This window comes from Onychomys torridus, chromosome 1 (assembly GCF_903995425.1).
Source record: "Onychomys torridus chromosome 1, mOncTor1.1, whole genome shotgun sequence".
Lineage (NCBI taxonomy): Eukaryota > Metazoa > Chordata > Mammalia > Rodentia > Cricetidae > Onychomys > Onychomys torridus.
Genome location: NC_050443.1, coordinates 34,810,945 through 34,836,827, shown reverse-complemented (window position 1 = coordinate 34,836,827; position 25,883 = coordinate 34,810,945). Strand labels below are relative to the sequence as shown.

The window sequence follows — 25,883 nt, the reverse complement described above, 5'->3', positions numbered from 1 at the left end:
ATGGGGATGCAGAGACAGGAAGATTTCTGGAGCTCATTGGCCAACCAATACAGTCAATTGGTGAGCTCCAGGTATAGTGAGAAACTCTGTCTCAAAAACTAAGGTGGGAAGGGATATACATATATCTATAACTATCTATATCTATTTATCTCTCTCTCTCTCTCTCTCTCTCTCTCTCTCTCTCTCTATATATATATATATATATATATATATATATATATATATATATATATATATATATATCCTATTGCCATTCTACACTACCATAGAGTCCAAACAATGCAGTGGAAATGGAAGAACTCCATTCCAGAATCACACATCTACCTAGTTTAGAAGGAACAGACTTATAAATCTGCAAAGCACCAAGGGAGTGGGTTTGGAAGGTGAATGAAACCATTTTCAGCTTGCAAATTCCCACAATTAAATGTCTTCCACTTCACAAATGCCCATTTTACATAATAATATTCGAAGGGTAGAGTTCATTGTGGCTCCTAGACAGTGCACAGCTCAAAAGCAAAAAAATGGCATTGCTGCACGGGGGAGAATGGGAAAGAAAAGTGCATACCGGGAGCTGTGAATGGAGGCCAGCCATCACCTGAGGCTGAGTGGCATGTGTCTTGTTCTAAAATCTGCCAGCATGCTAAAATATAATTACCAGTATTGAGATCACGCTGCTGCAGACAATGTGGACATAAAAGCTTCTATGTGCCACAAGCTGGGATGGCGAACAATTGCCCACGATTCCAATTTCCTCCACACTCTCAAGGTGAAAAGCTCATGCTTTAGGACTCCAGCCTCAGTCTCCATCTTGCTCTTTACAAAAAAGTATTCTGTCTCTCTTTTCCAGATAAAAGAAGATTTAGTTTGGGGCACTGAGAAGACAGTTTGATGGCTTGCATGTTTGCTGTGCAAGCTTGGGGACCTGACTTCATATTCTCATTACCCAGGTAAAAAGCCATGTGTGCTGGCATGCTTATAATAGGAATGCAGAGACAGGAGGATTTCTTGGGCTCATTGGCCAACAAATACAGTCAGTTGTGAGTTCCAGATACAGAGAGAAACTCTGTCTCAAAAACTAAGATGAGAAAATACTTGAGTAGACAGCAATATTGACTTCTGGCCTTAGCACCTAGGAACAGGTGCACCCACCTACATGTACACACAAACACACACACATACACACACACACACACACACACACACACACACACACACACACTCACACACACACACTCACACTCACACAAACTTGAAGAAGATGTCATGGCCAAAGTCTAGTGTGAGCTAAAAAGGTGGTCAGCCGTGGCATGATCTATGGCTCCCAATCACTTACCCACCTCCCCCTACATTTCCACTTGCCACAGCTGAGGCCAGCAGCCATAGGTAGAATGGGACTAAAGGATCATTTTCACTATTATTAAAATTCTCACTTTTGCAGAGTATAATGTCTCTTAGGCCCAACCTAATTCTTCCTTTGCCCTAGGCCAGAGTCCACGTCCAGGACTGATCACTGCCACAACAGCAGCATTTTCTGTTTTGTTTTGTTTTCATTCCTGTGCCCTTTTCCACAAGGATTTGGCATTTCATGTAAAGCCACACTTCATGAATATATATGAAAGCTCCTAATTGTTTACATTTGGGTCTCAGCTACTCAGTATGAACATTCTTGAGGGATTGTGTTGCTCATCATTGCCTCTTTGTGTCTAACAGAGTCCCAGGAAAATCCCAGAGCCATACGCAATGTCTGCTGGATGAATGACGAAGTCGTATTCTGCATGATTCAACTGAAGGTATCTTTGCCCCTTCACTTAACTCAGAACTGATCTGAAAATGAGCCACATATTAGAAGCTTGATATAATGCCTTCCAATGACAGAAATCTGCCCACGATAGCTGTTTTACCCTCCTGATTATTATCAATTATTCTTACATCCAGAATACATTAGCTCACTAGCTGCAGTGACTCTGCCCATATATCATCTCTCGTTGTTACTGCCTTCGTAGCCACTGGGTAAATTTTTTTTTAGGAACTTACAGTGATATAGACTGCTTTCTGCTTCCCAATACTTCTCAAGAAAAGCATTGTGATACAGCCTAATCTTATCAAAGACCTCAGTCATTGTGCTTACTATAGGTAGTACCATTTCAAGCAAAAATTAAACATTTTGTAGTAGCACTTTACATATGCCAAGCTAAAAGTGTTTCCATTAAAACAGGTCACTCTGAATTCTAGACAGGACCTACACAGACAGAACATCGCAATGTATTTAGATACCTACTTTTGCAGTCATCTTGGCCAAAAGCTCTTGCAAATCCATTATTCCTTGAACCAGGCTCAGGAAATCACTGCATGTTGGACAAGCTCAATAAAGAAAACAGAAGGTATGTATTGATCATGTGCTCACACAAGAAAGAGAAACTTGAAATGAGTTATTTAACTATACAAGGAGTTTGCTTTTTTTTTTTTTTTTTTGCCAGAGCTGAGGACCGAACCCAGGGCCTTGCACTTGCTAGGCAAGCACTCTACCACTGAACTAAATCCCCAACTCCGGAGTTTGCTTTCTTGGGATTAAAATTTGAGGGAAATGATGGGATTTCTGGTCCTAATGCTGTTTCCCTCACTTTTATTAATAATAAAAAATGGAAAAGAATAGGCAGTTAACTGAAAAGAACATGATTTTTAAACTAAATCCTCATATGAATTGAAAGGTGACTGACAAAAAGAGGAAACCTTCCAAGAAGTAACTCACACTCAGGTAAAAAAAATTTAAAAAATTGTTTTGTGAGATACTTATTTTTACTTTAAACATATATTATATAATTATATTAAATGTATTTTTGTTCTAATGTACAGAACTCATTGTCTAATCCTTTCTTACCCTCAGACTGTAATTTTGTCAATAACACAAAATCTTTTTGTAAGCTTGAAAGACACAGTAATACCTACAACAGATACTCCTTTTACTGTTTCCACCCTCTCCAAAGTCAATCTTATATAATTTGTGGGTGTCTTTCCAGATGTTTTTGTCCAACACTAGGAACAAGTTGTATAATATTACATTCAGACATGCCTAAGTGCAACTTACTGCGATTTAGGTTGGGACACTGTGTGATGAACCCATTTGGCATAAAGATGATCTTGCCATCTTGGATGATCCCCTGACAAGGAAAAGAGAAGTAACAATGAATGACATTTCCCAGGGGCCCTGCGCAGTCCACATCCATGCAGGCCAGATGGTGTTTAGCAAGACTAGTTCACTCCAAAGGCAAGTCAGGCTTGGCCAGGACCATTCCACTGATCCAAATTACCCTTGTCTAGAAATCATTTGTACATTCATCTTCAGAAGGCCATGGTTAACTTCTGGTAAATACCAGCAAGAACAACATCAAGGGTACATTAGGAAGTATCTGCACTCATTAAACTATTAAACTATCAAAAAGCCACTGTGGAATATAAACTCCTTTATGTCCTACTCAACCTGGAATATTGATTAATGATGATTTACAAGGCTTATTTTTTTAAATGGGAATAAATACATTAAAAATTTCTCATTTTTGCATGTGTGTGTATAGTGTGTGTGCATATATGTATGCTGTCTATATGAGTGTGGGCCCGAGTGTTAGGATATATGTGCATGCACGTGTGTCCATATGAATGTAGTAGTCAGGCATCTTATTCAATCGGTATATATTGAGGCAGGTTCCTCACTTGAACCTAGAGCCCTCTAGCTACTCTAGCTACCCAACTGGTTCTTGGCATTCCATCTCTGCCTCTTATGTGATAGGATGACAGGTAGGTGTCCATTCCCACTCAGCATTTACTAGGTGCTGGAGCTCCAAACTCCAGTCCACAGGTTTGCATGGCAAGTATACCACAGAGCCATACTCCCAACTCCAATAAACAGTTCTGTGGACTCATTTAGTTAAGGGAATAAAATGAGACATCAAAGAAAAGCTAAGCAACAATTTTCACTCTTTAACTAATTGAACAACACTGAGTCTTCTGGAGTCTTAAAACTTGATCAACATCTCCGAGGAGAAAGAACTGCTTTAACACTACAGTTCAGTCTGGAAGAAAAGAGCAAATTTAAGACAGTCATCGGGGACTGATCTCTCTACAAAAACATTGGCTTGTCTTTGGGATTTTTAAAGTTAAATTTAATACTCTGTTTTTAGGGGGATTTTTTCCCTTAGATTGGAAGAGATAGAAGAGAACAGATGGTAGATGCGGACACTGGTTCAGAATATTGAGTGTCGTCTATAAATAAAATATAGGCTTAAGATAGTGTGCAACTCTTTAGAGAGACTAACATTTAACATTTATGTGCATGCCTTCTAAACAAGCAGTCAGCATGTGTTGCTCTCTTATTATTTCCAATATAAAATATAATTGGAAATGTTAATAGAAATAACAGGATCATGGCAGATCAACAGCACAACTGTGCAGTTTTCTGAATCTCATTGTCTTTGGGCAGGAAGCAGTGCCTATGATCACAAGGGGAGCTGGCTTCACCATGGGAGAGGAACCTGCCACTTTTCCCCACTATTAATTCATAAGCCCAGGCAGTGATTAACACAACCTGAATCAGCTTTTCTCAGATATAAAAATGTTCCATCTTTCAGAGCCAAACAATTGCTTCAAAAGGCAGGAAAACTTTCAAACACATTGGTACTTGAAAAGAAAAAAAATCAGTCAGACAGTGGTGGTGCACACTTTTAAACCCAGCACTCAGGAGGCAGAGGCAGGCAGATCTCTCTGAGCTGGAGCCCAGCCTGGGCCAAAGACTGAGTTCCAGAACATTCAGAACTGTTACACAGAGAAACCCTGTCTTGAAAACATAGATAGATAGATAGATAGATAGATAGATAGATAGATAGATAGATAGATAGATAGATAGAATCTATGCTTAGAAGTCAGGTGAAGCCAAGTTCTAGACCTTGACTGTAGCTTACTATGTGGACTGCACAAGAAGAGAACCACCTTCTATGAGCATCAGTCTGGAATGGAGATGCTGCATCAAAAAGTTAACAATCCTCCTAACACAAGATTTGGGCCAACTTAACAGGCATCTGAATCTGCACTGTCACCTATGAGATCTCTTATTTTTTAATTGCTTTTCGATTTATGTATGTATATAGTGTGTGTGTTGAAATATATGCTTATATAGACAAAACTATTGATTTCCATTAAAGAACAAACCACCACAGAAAATTAAATGCCATGCTAGAAAACACCTGTCTATAAGAAACCTGAGCAGGACAGTGTAAGGGAGGAAGAAAGAATCTCAGTGGAGGATGGGACAACAAAGGAAAATGGGAAGGAAAGTAAAAGCAAAGTGTTGAGCATTCTGATGTGTACAGAAGCTCTGTGTGTGAGGGAGAGAGATGTAATAGCAGAAGAGGGTTACATCTGTGGCAAAGAAGGAAAATTGTGGGAGAAGAGAGAGCAGTAGGGAGACAATAGGGGAGAGGGGGTAAACATGAACACAACAGGATACTTACATAAAAATTCAAAAAGAGCCTATTATGTTGTACATTTACTAAAATCTATAAAATATTTCATATGTAGAGAGCACAAAAATATAATTTAAAATACAAAGCAAAAATATAATATTAAATTTATTTCTTTGCAAAAAATAAAACAGCTATGTAATCAAGTAGATTCTAGATAGATTTAGAATAACTAGCCACCCTGGTTTGCCCAATCTGTAGAGGTTTTCTATAACAAGGGATATTTTACTGCTAAAACCAAGAAACTCCCGGGCAAACCAAGAGTACTAGTCAATCTTGGTGATACAGAGGTGTGCAGAAGACACCCATGTGCCAGGAGAGGACCAGCCCATCCATTCCTGTCAGAAGAGGTTGAATAGCCCATGGGAAGAGTTCTCAGAAATGTATGTGTTTTATATAACTTATCTCTTCCCCACAAAAGTGGAAAATTTCCTTGAAAAGATGAAACATCTATTGGCCTAATAACAATCTAGAGCATAATAGCCTTCCATGGCCTTCTTTGAAGTGACCTGACTCATTTTGGATTTAAAAAATAAGTTACAAGTCACTTCCTACTACCCTTGTTTGCTTCTGGTTTTCCTACTTTGATCTCTGTCGTGTGTGTGTGTGTGTGTGTGTGTGTGTGTGTGTGTGTGTGTGTGTGTGTGTTATGTGTATGTGGTATGTGTGCTGTGTGTGTGCTGTGTGTGTGTGTGTGTGTGTGTGTGTGTGTGTATGTGTGTGTGGTATGTGTGCTGTGTGTGTGCTGTGTGTGTGTTGTGCATGTGTGTGTGTCACAGATCATTAGGTGAAGGTCAATGATATTGACTTGAAAAAGAACTGAAAGAAGAGCTGACAGCTTCCCAATGCTCATTAACACAAAAACCCAAAGCACTCGGTATATTTTCTGAGAAAAAGTCACAGGGGTCAGCCCACACGTGGGCATGAAAACTTGTTCTTGCCACATAAATCAAGGTGTTAACTTGATGCAGAATGGATACAAATCGATGCTGGCTTGAAAGAATGCTGGGGACAGGACAGCAATACCAACAGCAATTCACAAAAAGGTGGATGTAAATGTTCACCACCCACAGAAGAGGGGGTGTGATTGTGTGCATAACCCACAGAAGAGTGAGTGTGATTGTGTGCATAACCCATAGAAGAGTGGGTGTGATTGTGTGCACAAGCCACAAAAGAGTGGATGTGAATGTGCATGTGAACCATAGTAATGTGTGTATATGTGTGTGTGTAACTGACAGAAATATGGGTATAAATGTACATGTGGCCCACAAAGATGTAGATATAAATGTGCAGGCACCCCTCCAAAGTGTTGCTGTAAACGCAATTGTAACCCAACACAGAAGTGTGTGTGTAAATGTGCCCACAGAAGTGTGAGTATACTGTGTGTGTGTGTGTGTGTGTGTGTGTGTGTGTGTGTGTGTAACTGACAGAAATCTTTGTGTAAATGTACATACTTGGGGCCCAAGGAATGCCGGTATCCCACATCCCCCCCAAAATAGGACCAGAAGTTCTTGCATTGACTCACCATGCTGATCATGCAGTGACTAGACATTGGTGACATGGGACTAGACTATCTTACTTTGCTTTTGGTGCTGTGATAAACATTCTGAAGGAGGGAAGGGTTTATTTGTCTTAAATGTCCATCAACAAGGGAAGCCAAAGCAGGAAAATGGAGGCAAGAACTGAAGCATAGACCATGGAGGAGAGCCTCTTCCTGGCCAACTTCCCCATCTTGCTCAGCCTGCTTTCTCATATAACCCAGACCCACCTGCATAGCAGTGGTACAGCCCACATGGACTGGGCCATCCTACATTAATTAGCAAGCAAATTTTAAAAGTCTAACATACATGCCCAACAGCACATTTTGATAGAGGTAATTCCTCAGTTGAGATTGCATTTTCCCAGGTGACTCTAGTTTGTATCAAGATAAAGAAAACTAACCAGCACAATTGACGCCTTTTTAACTTTACACACAAACATATCACCATGACACTACAACCTCTTCTTTCTTGTGTATCCTCAGTAAAAACACAGTCCAACTTCAAGATTCCCACAAGTCTTTAAAAATTTCATCAGTTTAAAAGTTCAATGACTTTTAAACACCAAAGACTCTTAGCTGTAGAGTTTGGTAAAATAAAATATAAGCTAAATACCTTCTTCCAAAATTGAAGAGCTGGGACATAAAAACAAGCATTCATAATAAAATCCAAAGTCCAGCATTGTAGCTCTGAATCCTGTATTTCAATGTCTGACATCTGAAACTCACTCACAATTTTCTGGCCTCCAAAGGGCCTTGGCAGCTCAGATTCTCCAGTTCTGCCATCCATAGCATACACAGTTTGTCTTGTAGGTTGATTCCACACCACACCTATATTGTCCTTGGTATTGTCCCATGGTCTTGTCATTAGCAATACGCCAGGGTCTCCACTGTAAGTGAAGCTCTGTCTTCACTGATAGCCTTTCCTGTGCTTTCATAGTGACAAGCCTCAGTTTCTCTCCAAGATCCATTCAATCTTGGTATCTCCACTGCAAGTGAGTTGTACCTTCCAAGATGACCTCTCTTCATAGACATTCCAATGCTGCCTCAGAGTACCAAGCTTCAGCAGCTTTCCATGACCCTTCAATTGGACAGCTTTCATGCCACCAAAATCACCAAGTTTAGCTGCCAGCTTGTGATACAGCCTTGGACCCTCTTGACTACTCATCCTGTGTGCTGACCTTGAAGAAATACTCTGGAATTCTCAGAAGATTCCTACTCAGTGAATGTTCACCTCTAGATAGTCACAGCTGATTTTTCTGCCCCAGTTAACCAGCATCTTTTGTCCCAACAAAGCAAAGGTTTCATATCCAGAGGCTCTATATTTTCCTTTCAAAATTTATTGTGGTTATAGTTTATAAACACTCATTTTAAATATATTTTACTTAGAAAATAATTACATCATTTCCCTTTTTGTTAATCCCAAAGAGTGAAGAGAAAAATCACCAACCTAAATCATCATGGCCAAATTAATTAAAGCAAGATTTTTTATTTCTGTACATGAGCTGCCTCCCTGCTAAGATAAGGTTGAATAGGTCAGCCATGGATGTGAAGAAGACAAGGTTTTTAAAGCTCAGAGGTAGGAGGTTTCCAAATGTGGGATTTGGCATGCAAAATAGATGGGATTATAGGAGCAGAACATAACCATAACAAGTTAGTCATAATGACCTCCTGAAACAAAGACATGTTGAAAGGTGATCATAGCAAGATAGTTATCACAACAGGTAGTCACAACAAGGTAGTCATAACAACCTTTTGAAACAAAGGAAGGGTTGCAAAATGGTTATGATAACTTCTTGAAGCAATGACATGGTTACTATTTCCTAGAAGAGGCAGTACGGAACTATTTGTAGTTAAGGCTACAGGTGGGGTGTAGCCCAATCCTTGAGAAACAGAAGTTTAATCACGAACAGTTTGTCTTTACCATAAGATGACTTTCAAGCCTAAGATGGAGTCAGGCTGGTTCGTCACCTTCCCTTTCTTCCATTGAACCTCTCCTATGCCCCCTTCTTATCTTTTTCTCAAACTGATGATCTCTTTTCCTTAAGTCAAACTTAACACAAAAACAGCCCTGATAGAGTCTATGAGGGTCTCTCAAATGTCCCTCTGCAATTTCACAAGCCAGGCCTCCATTGTTGCATTTATGTCAGCATTCTTATCTATAAGGCTTCCACAGAATAGCCTATTAAGCTTGATAGATTTGCTATCAAGATTTGCTCAACAGATTTTCTAGCCCAAAGCATCAAAAGCCTTCTACAATCCTTTCCCAAACCCACATGATCAGGTCCACCACAGCAATAGCCTGCTCTCTGGCACCAATTTCAGACCTACCTTTCTGTTGTGGTGACAAAACAGAGACCACAAACACCTTGGGGAGAAAATGGGTTATTTGGCTTATATGTTACAGTGAAGTGAAGCCAAGGCAGGAACCCTACGCAGGAACTAAAATAAAGACCATGGAGAAATGCTGTTTCCCTGGCTTGCTCAGCTGCTTTTCTTTCTTTCTTTTCTTTTTCTTTTTCTTTTTTTTTTTTTTTTTCAAGACAGGGTTTCTCTGTAGCTTTGGAGCCTGTCCTGGACTAGCTCTGTAAACCAGGCTGGCCTCCAACTCACAGAGATCCACCTGCCTCTGTCTCCCGAGTACTGGGATTACAGGCGTGCGCCACCACTGCCTGGCTTCAGCTGCTTTTCTTATACAGTCCAGGCCCACCTGCCTAGGCATAGCACCACCCACAATGAGCTGGACCCTCTGACATCAATTCTTGGTTAAGAAAATGCCCCACAGACATGCCCACGGGCCAATCAGATGGAGGCAATTCCTCAACTGCAGTTTCCTCTTCCCAGGTGACTCTATTGTGTCAAGCTGACAATAACAGGATAAATGATACAATGGCAGGATAAACATTTGCCATGCTAAAAATTATTAAATCAAATTTAAGATTTAAAACTAATCATTTTTGTTTGTTTGTTTGTTTTTTCGAGACAGGGTTTCTCTGTGTAGCTTTGCGCCTTTCCTGTATCTCACTCTGTAGACCAGGCTGGCCTTGAACTCACAAAGAAACGCCTTCCTCTGCCTCCCGAGTGCTGGGATTAAAGGCGTGCACCTCCATCACCCGGCAAAAACTAATAATTTTATAAATATAAAGGTAAGCTACAAAATATCTCCCTCAACCTTTTTCCTCCACACAAAAATTCACCTGTGAGGATTTCCACAGACAAAGAGGAGCCTTCCAGTACTGAACTTCTCTCAAAAAAGAAGCCATAAAAGGTAAAAGACGGAGTGAATTCCCTTATCCCTCCTCATTTATCTCTAAATACATCCATACTCGTCTGAAGTTGCAGTGTACTTGGACTATATCTAACAGAACAATGGACCTATGTTCTTTTTCAACAGCATTCTGGACCTGTTAGCTGGTCTCAGTTGGCTTCATTACCCATGTTTTGTTTCATATCATTTATCCTGTCAGACTTTCTCAAATTTCAAGCTCCATAATTCTGAAATACCTTGAGTATCAAACATTCTTGGTCCTGAACCAACCCTGCTAGACTCCAGTTTGGTTGGGTTGGAAAGGAGCCAGAAGTCAGTATTTCAGTGAGGTTGGAATGGACCTGAGACTCTGTATTTTTAAAAGATGCTCCAGACCAACCTAGAACAGCTTGGTCTGCTGTCAATTATTTTCCTTCAGAGCAAGAAGGTTTATTTGCTAAAATTTCAGTGTTGGGAGAGTAGCATCCAACACCTCCATATGAGCAGTTCACTGACTTGGTACTGAATGGAAACTGTTTGGTTTGCTAGATACATAAACTGAGGATCAAGAGCACATATCCCAGTATCCTCTGTTCTTCCTGTGTCATAGAGTTTGCATTGTCTACATAGTGAACAGTTCAAGAGCACCAAATTCCTGAAGCCTGTTGTGCAATATTGGACCACATTTTTCTGAGAGGTTTTGATCATACAGAGCATCCCTTTTTAACCTAAGGACACATATCAGAAGTCTCAAGACTGTGGGGAATGGACAACTAAGAACGTTTTGGAAAAGCTTCTGCAGTGGTTTTGTTACTCAAAATGAGAACTGAGCTGGGGCCAAATAACCTGCTTTTTTCACCCATAAGTAACTTAAGGCTTTGATACTTTTAATAGCTTTTCTCCTATGCACCTACATCCTAAACCAAACAATACAGGTCTTCTGACCCCAAGCAGGTACTGAGGTGCCACACACACAATGCCAAAGCTTAAAATGCATAACTGTGGTAGTTTGAATGTAATTGACCCCCATAAGCTCATAGAAAGTGGCATTATTAGGAGGTGTGGTTTTGTTAGAGAAAGTGTAGCCTTGTTGGAGAAAGTGTCTCACTGTGGAGTAGGCTTTGAGGTCTCCTTTGCTCAGTGTGACACTCAGACTACTTCCTGTTGCCTACAGGTCAAGATATAGAACTATCAGCCCCTTTTCCAGCACCATATCTGCCTGCTTGCTGCCATGTCCCACTACGATGATAATGTACTAAACCTCTGAAGATATAAGCCACCTCAATCCAATGTTTTCCTTTATAAGAGTTGCTGTAGCCGTGGCGTCTCCTCACAGCAATAGAAACCCAAACTAAGGCGATAACCTGGGGGAGCCCCATAGCTGCAAAACACTAAAGTAAAGAGTTCTTCTTACTGAAATGACTGCAGCTTATCTTCATTGCCCAGTGTCTACCAAGTCATTTGCATTTGATGCCAGCCATTTGCTGAAGCAGTTTTAAACACTGAGAAAAGAGCTGCTTCTAGGTAGCCTGATGTCATCCACACACCACCCTCACACTTACTTTACTAATTTGCTCTTTGTCCATGGAGCTACATCTCAGGATGATGTGAAACCCCAGGGAATACCTTAAGTGCAAAACCCACATGTTTGCTGTTGGTCAGGATGGAAGGCAGAGAAGGAACCAATTCTCTTCCTTTCCTCTAATCCACCTGTTGCCAGCTCTACCTCCTGCAGACAGCTTGCTATGAAACTGAAAAATAAATTCCCACTAATAGGTGGTACATTTGGGGGTTTTAATGTTTGTGGAACTAGCTCCTATTATTTCCAACATTTTTTGTTGTTTGGTAAGAAAAATAGAAAGATGTAATAAAAAAATCAGAAAATGATGCCATTAAGACCTTCTTACATATAGGATAACTGAGATTAGCAAACCCGCCTAGACACTCAGCACTCTCTCACACGAATGGAAGATGCTTTAAGGCCAAACAAATGCTAATTCTTTTTTAACGCTCTTATTTCCCTGCAGATCTCTGTTTACATTGAAGAAACTGGTTCTGGGGTTTTTTTGTATGCTAAAAACACTGAAACAAATTGCTTTGAAAGGGAGAAGCAAAGTGATGGGAGCGTTTCCTGCCAGGCATGTAAATATATGGATGAAGATGTGTTCCATTTATAAGCTGGCAGACACCCAAGTTCTGACAACAGGATCATGGGAAGGAAGGGCTGGTGAGGAGCATTTTCAAGATGCAACCCATCGCCTAGCTCTGCCCTGAAGACAGTGAATAAAATATCCCAGCTTGCATAAAAGCCAAGAAAGACACTTGTCGACTTTCATTATGATCCATAAAAACTGTCAGCTCATTAGCATATCATTAGCTGCCCTGCTGTTTCCAAAGTCTTAACGCAGAGAAATATTAATCTGTAAATGTGTACACTTTCCAGTGCTTCGATTCCAGCTTTCTGCATGAAAGGGAAAATAGGAATTAAGAATGGGAGGAACCCAATACAGCTTCTTTTGCTTTGTGCCCATAAACATATGTTTACCATCTGCAGGATTATGGGAAGCAGCTGAGGTGAGAAAACAACAGCTGCTGTATTAAGGAAAAGTTGTAATCAATTTTACTTTGCAGCGACAGCTAAGTTGTTAAAGGAGAGAGAGATGACCAGGTAAGAGAAAGCATTCAGGGATGGGGATGTCCTTGGTAGAGTGCTTGCCTAGCATGCATGAAGCCCTGGATGGAATTCCCAGCACCACGTTAATAAAGGGTAATTCCAGAATTTAGGATCACAGGTGGAAGGGTCGCAGGTTCAGTGTCACCCAGCTTGGATTACATTAGACCCTTGATGAGGTTAAACAAAATAAAAGGGGGAAAAAAGACTTTCAAGAGACAGAGACAGATAAATATATCTCGAGAGACAGACAGACAGACGGAGACAGAGACAGACAGACAGAGAGATACAGAGAGAAACCAACCTTGACCTGCATGAAATGCTTTAGTTGGGAATCCTTCTGGAGACCTGTTTAGAAGCTGTCAGAACATAGAGTCCCTCATCTCTTTACCCTTACTCCCTTTAGATCTTTTGAGACAATGTAGCCCAGGCTGGCTTCAGGTTCCCTATAGCCAACTGAACATGATCTTGAAATTCTGATCCCCCTGCATCTACCCCTTAAGCACTGGAATTACAAGTGTGTCCCACAAATCCAAGTCTATGCAGTACTAGAGATTGAGTCATTGGCCCTGTGTATATGAGGCAAGCACCCTACCTACTAAGCTATATCCTCAGCCCCTACAATCAAACCCTGAAGCATCCCAAACTCACTACAGTTCGTCTAGGAACTATCTATCTATCTATCTATCTATCTATCTATCTATTTATTTATGGTTTTTTGAGACAGGGTTTCTCTGTGTAGTTTTGGTGCCTGTCCTGGATCTTGCTCTGTAGACCAAGCTGGCCTTGAACTCACAGAGATCTGCCTGGTTCTTCCTCCCGAGTGCTGGGATTAAAGGCGTGCACCACCACTGTCCCAGCAGTTTATTCATTTTTAATACTCTGAAATAAGAGCACAAACAGCTAAAATGCATGACAGGGAAATTGAGTGGGTAGCCAACAATCCCAGTAATGAAAATCTTTGATAATCATCTCTTCACTGGATAGCTAGTTCCTGAGAAAGATGTTGTTCTGAGGTACAGAAATTCCAAGATTGTGTGTGTGTTTCACAGGGGACTGCAGTGGTGGAGAAGCTTGTGTACACCTCGCCAAGGTCATGCCTCATCCTGTGCTCCTCAATCTGCATGGCTGTTATCAGCTGTCTGTGACAATCCACCAGGGCTTGACATGTGAGATGCTCTTGCTTTACTTTGCCTAGGAAACGACACATTAATATTTAAAAATAGAGAATAATGTTATTTTAGCCTGAAACACATCATATGCATTTAACTACTGAGTGATAAAGCAGGTGTGTGCCTTGGCCCAGGAGGCAGAATTCCAAGGATGAATGTGCAAAGCCCTAAGATGTGCTGACTCTCAAGACATGACTGCCTCCTCTTCAGGCAGAGTTTTGAAGCACTGAATTAATCAGGAAGTAATTTCTGTAATGAGACGCTGACATACTCCCTGTACCCAAGTCATCATATCTCACCAACGGATAGCCAGGAGCATTGTCTGGTGCCCAGAATACTCTGAGGAGATGAGATTTGAGATCCCTATGAGCATACCCCTGAATAACTATTCATACTACTGCTGGAAGGCAAGGAGAACCATCCTGCTGCACAGGGAAATAGGCTATATGGAACAGGTAGCCTCTTCTATCTCTTTCCCCAAGAATCAACTGTTCTCTAGCCCTGGAAATCCAGAATAAATAATAGGTTTGGTCACATCCATGACACGAGATGTTTTTCTAATCAAGAATGAAGTATATGTGTGTTCCCCCACCCCTACTAAGCTTTTAATAAATACCTGTTGGATGAATGATCAGACTGTGGGGGAAAAAAACCTAGACTTAAGTATCATTTCCATCACTTACAGGTTGTGTGGGATTGACACATCACTTAATCTCTCAGAGTCCCATTGACTTAGCTGTACAATGGAGATAATAATCACTAGCTCATTAGGATCCTCTGAATGTAAGGTATAATTAGCTTAGGTAATAATGAAGAGCAGAAGTCTGAAGCCTCAAAAGCACTAAGTTATTAGTCCTCTTGTCCACATCCCCCCATCTACATCTGCAGCAAAACAACTGTCCAGGCTCAGAACTTTTCCCACCCTCCAGGTTGTTCTCTCTGTGTCCTTTATCCTCTCCACATCCTCTCTGTGTCTTCCTATGTACTCTCCACGACTTGCCTGTATCCTCTCCATGTCTTCTCTGTGTTTTCTACATGTCCTCTTGATGTCCTCTCTGTGCACATAAGCACTGACGCCCAAGACCCCTCATGCCTAGAAAAGTCATACATTCCAAGGCTACAACGGATGGGGACAACTGTTCTCTCAGTCGTATTCTCGTGACTAATGTAGAGGTTCCTCTAAATACAAAAGTGTGTGTGTCACTTTTATGGTGTGGAGAGAAACACAGCAGAAAGTACACAAGAGAGACAAGATGGACGGTGTGCAATGCAGCCTCTTACATGCCAAGTAGCTTTAACACATGTACATATTCAACCTGAATTACCTCTGTGACAAACTTATTCATCACTTTACAAGGAAGATGTCAACAGTGGCTAATCTTCGAGGTCAGCCTGGACTGCATCTGGGATCAATGAAAACCCAAGATGTTGAGCACTCCTGTGGGGGATTTCCTTAATCAGAATATCTGAAGCATGGTAACCCATCCTAATTCTGAATGGCACATTCTGGTGGCAACCCAGATGCAAGGTCATGGAGAAAAGAATTTTTCCTCTTAGCCTGCTTACATTCACTGTCACTGGCAAACCCATCTATTCTGTTGCTGCAGCATTCCATCCCCATTATTGGAACCACCTTCTTCAGGATTATCACATAGGCTGAAGACCAACAGCTCCCCAGGAACCCTCCAGGCCTTCAGTGGCAGATTGGGACTGTGGAGACACCCAGCCTTCAGGAGTGAGAAGCTACCAGATTCATGGCATCTCCAGTGTGAAGCAGACATTGTTAAACTACCCAGACTACGTGCTCTAAGACAATTTAATAACTCCTCATTTATACGTATTTATTCTATATGTGCTGTACCTCCAGAGGACTGGATAATTCACTGTCTAATTCCTAATCTCTGCATTCACTCATTTTTAAGACTACAGAAGTCCCTAACTTTTGATAGTTTAGCTTTTAATTTTTCAAATTTTCAATAGTGTGAAAGCAATATATATTCAATAGAAACTGTATTTCAAATTTTGAGTTTTTGTCTTTTTATGGGCTCTGGGTATAAGGTAAAACAATGTCAAAATTGCCAGGATTAAAAGAGACTCCTAACAAACTCTGACTAAAATGGAGTCAGAACAAGTCATGGATGGGATGCATGCATACTTCCTGATAACAGAACTACCACAAAAGACTCTCCCAAAAGTGCATCCTCTCAACAACCCTGAATGATGGATGCTGTTAAAGCAGTACTCCCCTGAGCAGTCTTTCACTGGAGTGGAGCTAACCACACCCATATGACCGAGCCTTACAGTCAAACCTACTTGTTCCCAGACAATTTGTGTCACTTCTTCATTTTAATTTTCAAATTCCATTTCTTCTCTCCTCACCACGTATATGAGCATGGCCAGCCATGACACTCATCTCCGGACTAAAGCCCCTGTCATTTGTGAATGAACTCTACTGTGGAGGACTGGTCTCGGCCATGCTTTCATGTTGACAGTCTTCTTCTCAGAGCCACAGCCACAACAGACCAGTGGCCACAAGATCAAGAGGAGAAAGATCCAGCAACGCAAAATAGACATGGCTTTGATATGCTACTCATACTAAATGCAGTTGTTTGTTTGTTTGTTTGTTGTTTGTTTTTGCCATGGCCTCATGTAGCCAAGGCTGGATTTGAACTTGCTATGTAGCTGAAACTAGCCTTGAACTCCTGGTCCTCTTGCCTCCACCTCCCAATTCATAGTATTACTGGGATGTACCACTATGCCCCAGGAACTAAATGAATTTTTTACTTAATATATTTTCAACGTATAATAGGTTACAATCATTTAGGGCTAGGTACTAGTTTAAATATTTTCTAAATAAAATAGAGACAGGTTCTGAGCCTGAAAAGCAAGAACAAAGAAATAATCATACAAACGATAGCAAGGAACAATTACATAATTTTTAAGTCTCCTACTCTAAAAATTACCAAGTCTCCAAAGACAGCAACATCAAGCCTTAAATCAATCATAGGGCCCTACTAAGTGCAGCATCATGTAGTAGGAGTACATGTATCAGCTGTTTATGAAGCCAGCCTTCTTTATACGTTCAAACCAGTGAATATGATAAAACAGAGATGCTTCAGTGAAAAAGCATGAGAAAATGACTTCAGTGTAGGGGCTCCTCTTTCTGCACCCACATCATGTTGGGAATGTTGTTCTGTATGCTGTGAATGTGTGTTGCCCTGATTTGGTTGATAAATAAAACGCTGATTGGCCAGCAGCCAATCAATCACTTTCTTTCCCTGCCTATACCCACGCACACATGCTTGCTCGAGCACACACACACACACACACACACACACACACACACACACACATACACACCTGTGCAAACATATCTGCGTGCACATACATACATACATACACACTCACATAGATGTGCACATGGAATTTTTAAAAGAATATAAATCCATTAGTCAAAAGCAGGTAAAAGTTCAACAGCTCTGAGAGAGCAAGTCCAGTAATCAAACTCAGATACGTATCACTTTGTCTCCAAAGCTCTCTTACATGGGTGTCATTATGTCTGTCTAATCCACTGATCCCCAAATGCTGTCTCAGGACACCAGAATCACTAATCACCATCTCTTGGTAATGTGTCAGAAGTGAACAGTTTCAGGTTCTATTCCAGGACTACTGATTATGTCTTTGGAAATGCAGCTGAGGTCATTTATTTGCCATTTTAGCTATTTTAAATGCACAATTCAAAAGCATCAAGCTCACTCACAATGTTCTATGAGTTATCACTCCAAATAAATGTTTTGTAACTATTCTCATTATCATCTGCCCCCCAGCACCTGTAATCTCTGACCTTTCTGACCCAATAACTTTGTTTATTCATGAGACTGTATGCAAATGGTGTGGTAGTTAATGTCAACTGTCAATTTGATAAAATCAGGAATCATCTAGGAGATAGCTGGGTGCTGTGGTATTTCTTTCTGTGTGCTATGAATATGTGTGGCTTCCATTGGCTAATAAATAGAGCTGCATTGGCCTATGGCAGGGCAGGTTGGAGCCAGGCAGGAAAATCCAAAAGACATAAGGAGAGAAGAAAAGCAGAGTGGGGAGATGCCAACCTGCCATCTAAGGAACAACATGTAATGGGACACAGGTAAAACCACAGAACATGTGGCAATACATATATTAATAGAAATGGACTTAATTACGTTACAAGAGCTAGCTAGAATGAAGCCTGAGCCATAGGCCATACAGTTTGTAATTAATATAAGCCTCTGAATGATTATTTTATAAATAGCTGTGGGCCTGCAGATGGGAGAGATTAGTCTGGACAAGGTGAAGGGGGGTGTGGACCAAGAAACTTTCATAGTTTCTTTCATATAAAAAGCTGGGCCTGCCTATGGAGAACTTTATTAAATGCAATGGGAAGACCCACCCACTGTAGGTGGCACCATTCCCTTGGCATGGCCCTGGATTATATGAAAAAGAGAAAATGAGCTAAACACATACATGTCTCACTATGTGCTTCCTGCTGTGGACTCCATTACCAGCTGTTTCAAGTCCTCTACTGCCTTGACTGCCCCAGAATTATAGACTACACCCCTGAACTGTGAGCTACCATAAACCCTTTATCTCTTAGTTTGCTTTTGTTGGGGTGCTTGCATCACAGTAATGGAAAAAGAAGCTAGGGCAAGTATAATCACACAGTATTTGTCTTTGTGCCCAGTGTATCTCATGTGAATTTTGAAGGCTCATTACAACTACATACCTTTATATAACTAATGGCTTGCTGCCTGCACACACCATGCTTTGATTATTCCTTCCTACATGAGTGGACATACTAGTTGTTTCCATATTTTGGAAACTGTGACTAATACTACAAAGGACACTGGCATACAAAAGTGGGTCTCTGTTTCCAGCCCTTTGAGTATCAACCTAGGGGTCATATAATAATTATATGTTGTAATTTTGAGGAACAAACAAACATTTCCAGTATCTCTATCATCTTATATTCACACCCAGCAAAGTATAGGCTACAGGAACCGATGCCCTCATTCCCACTTTGTTTTCCACTTTTAAAATGTTATAGTTGTATGATTGTAGTACAGGTGATTGCATCATCTTGGTTTTTATTACCTTTTACTGATTGATAATGCTGAGCATCTTTTCATGGGCTCCCTGGTCATATTCTTTGGAGAAATGTCTATTCATATCACTTTAATATTTTTATTTACTCTTCAGTCATTTCATATAAGATTATATCCACCTTCAAACCACTCCAACCTCTCTATTAGCACAGTTTTAATTGGTTTATTTCACATGTCCTGGATGTTAGATCCTTATAAGACACAGAGTTAAAAAACATTTTCTCTTATCATGTGGGATTTATTTTCATATGCTTAATAATACCCTTTGATGAAGTCTAACTGACCTGCTTTGTCCTTTGCTGCTCCTGCTTTTTGATGTCATAGCTAAAACTCTACTTCAAAATGAAAGGTCACCAGATTTGCCTGTTTCTAATGTTTCATGGAATTAACTCATATTTAGATTGTTGGTCCATTTGGGATTAATTTTTTATATGCTGTAAACAATAAACCATATGTAGAAATACAGCAACATTTGTTGAAGAAACTGTTATTTCCAATCAGTGGTCGTAACATTGTCAAAAATTAGCCAGTTCCCTGGAAAGGTGGCTCAGCTGTTAATAGCACATGCTGCTCTTGCAGAGGACCAGATTTCGTTCCCAGCACATACATGGCAGCTCACAACAGTCTGTAACTCCCACTCCAGGAGACCAGACACCCTAGTCTGACTTTTTGCAGGCTATGCAAAAGTTGTGCACATGGTATATAAATATACATGCAGGCCAAACATATCTTATTAAAAATTCAAAATAGCCATAAAATACATGATTTTATTTTAGACTCTCAGTTTTATTCTATTGAAATACATATCCATCTTCATGCTAATGACCTGATGGCTAAAGCTTTGAGTGAAGCTTCAAAAGGAGGAAATTAAGTTTTCCAAATATCTTTCTTCTCAAGGCTGTTTTGGACAGTAAGTATTGAGAGCAGATCCATATGAATTTGGGGATCAGATTTTCCATGTTAGAATTTTTTATGTACATATTTTTATTATTATTATTATGTGTCTTAATTTTATACATCAGCCATGGCTTCCCCTGTCCTCCCCCCTCCCACTCCCATCCTCACCATCCCCCTAGGCCATCCCCTCCATTCCCATCTCCTCCAGGACCAAGACACCCCTGGGGACTCATTTAAACCTAGTGGATTCAGTACAGGCAGGTCCAGTCCCCTCCTTCCAGGCTGAGCATGTGTCCCGGTGTAAGCCCAAGGTTCCAAACAGCCAGCTCAGGACCAAGGACAGGTCCTGGTCCCACAGCCTGGGAGCCTCCCAAACAGATCAAGCTATTCAATTGTCTCACTTATCCAGAGGGCCTGATCCAGCTGGGGGCTCCACAGTCTTTGGTTCATAATTCATGTGCTTCCATTTGATTGGCTATTTGTCCCTGTGCTTTTTGCAATCTTGGATTCAACAATTCATGCTCTTGCAGTCCTTTCTCGACAGTTGGACACCTGGAGCTCCACCTGGGACCTGGCTGAGGATCTCTGCAACCACTTCCATCAGTCATTGGATGAGAGTTCCAGCACGACAGTTAGGGTGTTTGGCCATCTGATCACTGGTCTAGGTCAGATCAGGCTTTCTCTCCATCATTGCCAGTAGTCTACAGTGGAGGTATCATTGTGGATTTCTGGGGACCTCTCCAGCACTCTGCCTATTCCTGTTCTCATGTGGTCTTCATTTATCATGGTCTGTTATTCCTCGTTCTCCCTTTCTGTTCTTGATCCAGCCGGGATCTCCTGTTCCCCTAAGCTTTCTTTCCCTCAAATCTTGCCCTTCATTACTCCCACTGTCATCCAGGTTGTTCATGTAGATCTCATCCATTTCTCTGTCATTGGGTGATCCCTGGGTCTTTCCTAGGGTCCCGTTTTCTAGGTAGCCTCCCTGGAGTTGTGTAGCAGTCTAGTCATCTTTGTTTTATATCTAGTATCCTCCTATGAGTGAGTACATACCATGTTTGTCCTTCTGAGTCTGGGTTACCTCACTCATAAAGAAAATATGGTACATATACACAATGGAGTACTACTCAGCAGAGAAAAACAATGACATCTTGAGGTTTGCAGGCAAATGGATGGATCTAGAAAATCACCATGTTAGAATTTTGATAATATCAATCTCCCAATTAATGAAAAGAAAATGTTGATCCGTTTATGTAGATTTGTTTAATTTCTTTTTACAGAGTTTTATAGTTGTAGAAATATAAGCCTCTATTTCCTTGTTAAAAGCATTGGTAGGTGTTTCACTCATTTAGATACTCCTGTATGTGGACTATTCTTTTCATCTGTCTTCAGATTACTTCTTGTGGCTTACAAATCATCCTGGACACTTGTGAGTTTAATTTGTAACCTGTGACTATGGAAGTCATCTGTGAGCTCTAGCAGCTTTCTTACAGATTTTTAGAATGGTCTATATCTTCCATCATTTCTGCAAACAGAGCTGGTTTTGCCTGTTCCTTTCTGATTTGAAAAAGTTCTGTTACTCATTCATTTGTACTAGTTGGAAACTCCCATAGGATGCTATACAGTATTGGGGTTTTCCTCACCTTGCTCTGATCTTCAGAGGAAAGAGGTCAGTCCTTCCCTGTTGAGGATGATGCATTCTGTGGCTTTTTCACTTATGCCCTTTATCATCTTGGGGAAGTTTCCTCCTGTTGCTAGGGTTCTGAGTATTCTCAAGACAGAGAGAATGCCCCAATTCTCATAAGTGTATTAGCTTAAAAGTTGATAAGACTACTGTTAAGAATGTCCATAAAAGATACTTAACATAAACAGCCTTTGGGTGTTCATTTTTGCTTTAAATAAGCTAAGTTGTTGGGAGCCTGGTAAATTGACTCTGTGACCAGCCAAACAGCCATTATGGCAGCCTGACTGCATTGAACACTCCAGTGATACATTGAAAAAACTGTACTCTGGATGCAAAAAGTAACACAACTGCAGACAGGACCTCTGCTCCTGCCATGACTGCTCCAGACAGTTTGCACCACCTTCAGTGTACTCTGAATGTGCTTACTCTCCGAGCTGCTATTCTTACTCAGGTCAAGTGGCAGAGCACTTACTCCAATTCAGCAAAAGGCTGTGTGACTGGTCTTTATATAAGTTTATGATTTATGGAATTTAAAGCTCTGTTATGACTAAACAAAATAAAATCCTGCATTTGCATGCCATATTCACACCACAAACCCCTCCTGACTACATAGCCAGACTCTTCTGTTCTTTTTTATTTTATTTTTGTAAGGCTTATACCATGCTGCCTCCTGGTATTGCAGAATTAGGCCCAATAGAAGGCATTCTGTGAGTTGCTTTCTTTATCTACATGCACACTTTATTGTGAGCAGAGCAGGCTGGGCCAATAGCATGAAGAGCAGATTGGTAGAGCAACCTATGAGGTGATACAACAGCAGGAGCCATGACAAGACAGCTTAAGAGGTGAAGACAAGGGACAGGGGCAGAAATTGCAAGAAGCGGGAAAGGGTGGCAGAAGTTTGAGAAGGCGAAAGACAGAGATGCTACAAGAGATAAGAGGTTGCAAGGAGCGGAACCAGGAACTGAAACTTCAGGGATTCCAAACCCCGATGGCCAGTAGAGCTCTAGTAGGTTAAAGGCTGAGAGTTCCAACAGCCCAAGCTCCGAACTGTAATACTAGCTTCTGGTAAGAGCCAGGGTACTGACATCCAAGATGCAGAAGCTTTAATGTTAGCTGATGCCAACTACTCTTTTTATTGGCTGCCGCTAACAGCCAAGGGTCACACTATCTGTCAAGGGTTGGGCCATGGGCAGACAGATCTCAGAACACTGTGTTTCTAACTGGAGTACCTAGACTTCTAAATTTTCTAGTTCTCAAGGCCTAGAGGTAGAAGCCTCTGAGTCTGTCAGCTGAACCCAAAAGCCTTCGGCACACAAGAATCCAGGATGACCGATACTAGAATAATAACTCCATCCACTGGATGTTTGAAGCTGGGTCCAGCAAGGACCCCAGCCAGCTGACTGTCTACACTGTTAGGAACGAGGAACAGGCATTGGGTTTTGTCAAGTGTGTCCTTGGTGTTGGCATGGCCTTGTGGATTTGTTTGGTTGGTTGATTTTTGTTTTTTAGATTTTTTTTAAACTTCCATTCTACAAATTCTGAATTTTCACATTAAACCTGCACCTAGGGCATGATACTCTGCCTTTGAACATGCTACTGTGTTCAGTTTCCTTGTGTGTTATGAAGGATGTTACATCTATATTAAGAAATAATGGTCCATAGTTTCCTTGACTTTGATATCCTTATGTGGCTTTTGGGAATCATGTTTTCTATAAAGTCGGAGTATTATCTTCCCTTGAAACATGTTGACTTACTGCCTCTGGCCTCCATGCCTTCTGATGAGGAACTAGCTGCCAATTTGATATGACCATGTTTCTTCTCCTGTCAAGTATCCCTTCTTTGTGTACATATATGTACTTGCCCATATGTGTGGTAGAGATGCATGTACATGTGTATACATGCATGTGTAGAGGCCAAAGATCAACCTCTGGTGTCATTCCTCAGAAATTACATACTTTGCTTTTTGAGACAGTCGGTCATTGGCCTGGGGTTCACCAAGTAGACTAGCCTGGCTGCCAAAAGACCCAGAGGTCCTCCTGTCTCTGCCTCCCCAGCTGAGATTACAAGAACAAACCAATACACCTGCTTTTGTAGGTGAGTTTGGGGATTAAACACGGGTTCTTATACAGTAAAAACTTTACCAGCTGAGCCATTGTACAAGCTCTATTTTGCTCTTTCATCAAATCTTGGTGTGGGGGGTCTGTATGTTTATCATACTTGGAGCTGAACTAGGATAATTCCATTCCTGCGTCTTATGGAACTTTGACAACTTCAGCAGTTGCTCTTCATACATTCTGCCTTGCCCTTTCTGTTCTGAGATCCCAAGTGGGCACATCCATCTATTTCATGATAAATTCCAGGCCCTTGGGCTCATTTTTCTTCATTTATTTTTCTTCTTGCTTCCCAGACTTGTTAATTTTAATCATCTCATTTTCAAGCTCAGTAAGTCTTTCTACAGCCTGCTCAAATCTGTTGTGGAATCCCTCTGGTGAATTTTTTAATTTTTAATTGTCTTTTTAGCTATGGAATATCTGATTCATTTTTATACTTCCTATTGCTATTAATATTCTTGTTTTGTTTGTACATCACTTCCCTGGTTTCCCAGTTTCCTAACTTCTGGAACATATTTAAGACCTTCAAAAAAAATCTTTTTGTTAATTTGAGCTTCCTTAGAGGTAATTTTTGCTTCATTGAATAATAATATTTCCCTCATTCATTTCTTGCCCTGTAGTTTTATTTGAACATTTTGTGAGCGTGGGAATACTAAAGCACAGAGACTCTGGATGGCAGAGTCTCCAGGTGTTTCTGAGTTTTCTCGTCCTTCTTGTTTGTGGCTGCTAACCGATGAACAATGAGTTTGTCTGCTTCATTGGTAGTTTAATGGATGTATTTCCTAAGACTGTCTTCCTTGTCCTGGGTGCTCACTGCAGTCCCTGCTCTGTTCTCATGTTAGAAACTTTTCCTTGGACATCTTGAACAGTTGCAGGGGCCTGGGGGAAGGGTGAATGTGTCATAATAGCCAAGTCTTGGCAGCTTAGCATGCACTGATCCTAGGGAATAGCCTAGGGAGAAGCTAGGGACATTTTCAGATCATTTCTGACCATGGATTTAACCTGATAAATGCAGCAGACTTTCTATATATCTTAAACATACAGGTGTTTTTAAATTACTGAAAGAAACTCTGTCCTCAGTTTCATGTTTATGTTGGGTCACCTAGTATATGTCGTTCTTTTACCCTCTTGCCCCATACAGCTATAGCTTATTAGCCTTGATATTTCGATTACTATCTGCCACTTTTCTCATGCTGAAGAGTTCTGAAATAATTGAGAGTGAGACCAGTGTCAGTTCCTCACAGTCCCTGACATTTAGAAAGACACAAAAATAACTAATGAGCAAGCTCTCTACCAGCTCCACAATCTGAGTACTCCTTTCCTGCACTGAGAACAGAGTTATGTCTCCAAGACTTTCAGTGAAGTGACACTATAAGACCATAGAAACGTAAGGCAAAAATCAGCAAAGAGTGTATGGGCTGTCCCCACTGTGTCCATGTTGTCTTTGTCTTGAGGCATGAGTTACTATAAATTTTTGTTTTCAAACTTTTACCAAATTTATTGCAGTTCCTTTCTGCTTGCCTCCTAATGTTTTGGGATTTTTTGTTGTTGTTGTTGTTTTTATTGGTGCTGTTTTGGTTTTGTTTGTTTTGAGAAAATGTCTCACTATTTAGACCCAGCCTGACCTCAAACTCTCAGATATCTACATGCCTCTGTCTCCTGAGTGCTAGGATTAAAGGTGCATGCCACTATGCCCAGCAAGAACCTATTTTTTTTGTTTGCTTGTTTTAAATATTTTAAAAATAGGAATGTTGTCTGCATGTATGTCTGTGGACCAGATGTGTAATGTCCTAGGAGCTGCCCATGCCACTGTATTGCTGATGTCCATCTACCTGCATTTCAAGGAGCTACCCTAGTAATTATCAGGAGTTAATTACTGACATCTACATGCTGTTGAAAATTTATATAAAGCAAGGCAA

General features: G+C 40.8%; 1 protein-coding gene across 1 annotated transcript in view; it reads right to left on the bottom strand.

The window, feature by feature from the left end:
• Window positions 1-25,883, bottom strand: part of Nell1 (neural EGFL like 1) — an 846,309-nt gene that overhangs the window by 604,778 nt on the left and 215,648 nt on the right. Inside the window, exons 6-7 of the mRNA XM_036206955.1 lie at window positions 3,086-3,158; window positions 2,279-2,361 (exon numbers count right to left, since the gene is read on the bottom strand). Of these exons, the coding sequence (XP_036062848.1) occupies window positions 2,279-2,361; window positions 3,086-3,158 (156 nt within the window). The remainder of the gene's footprint in view (window positions 1-2,278; window positions 2,362-3,085; window positions 3,159-25,883) is intronic.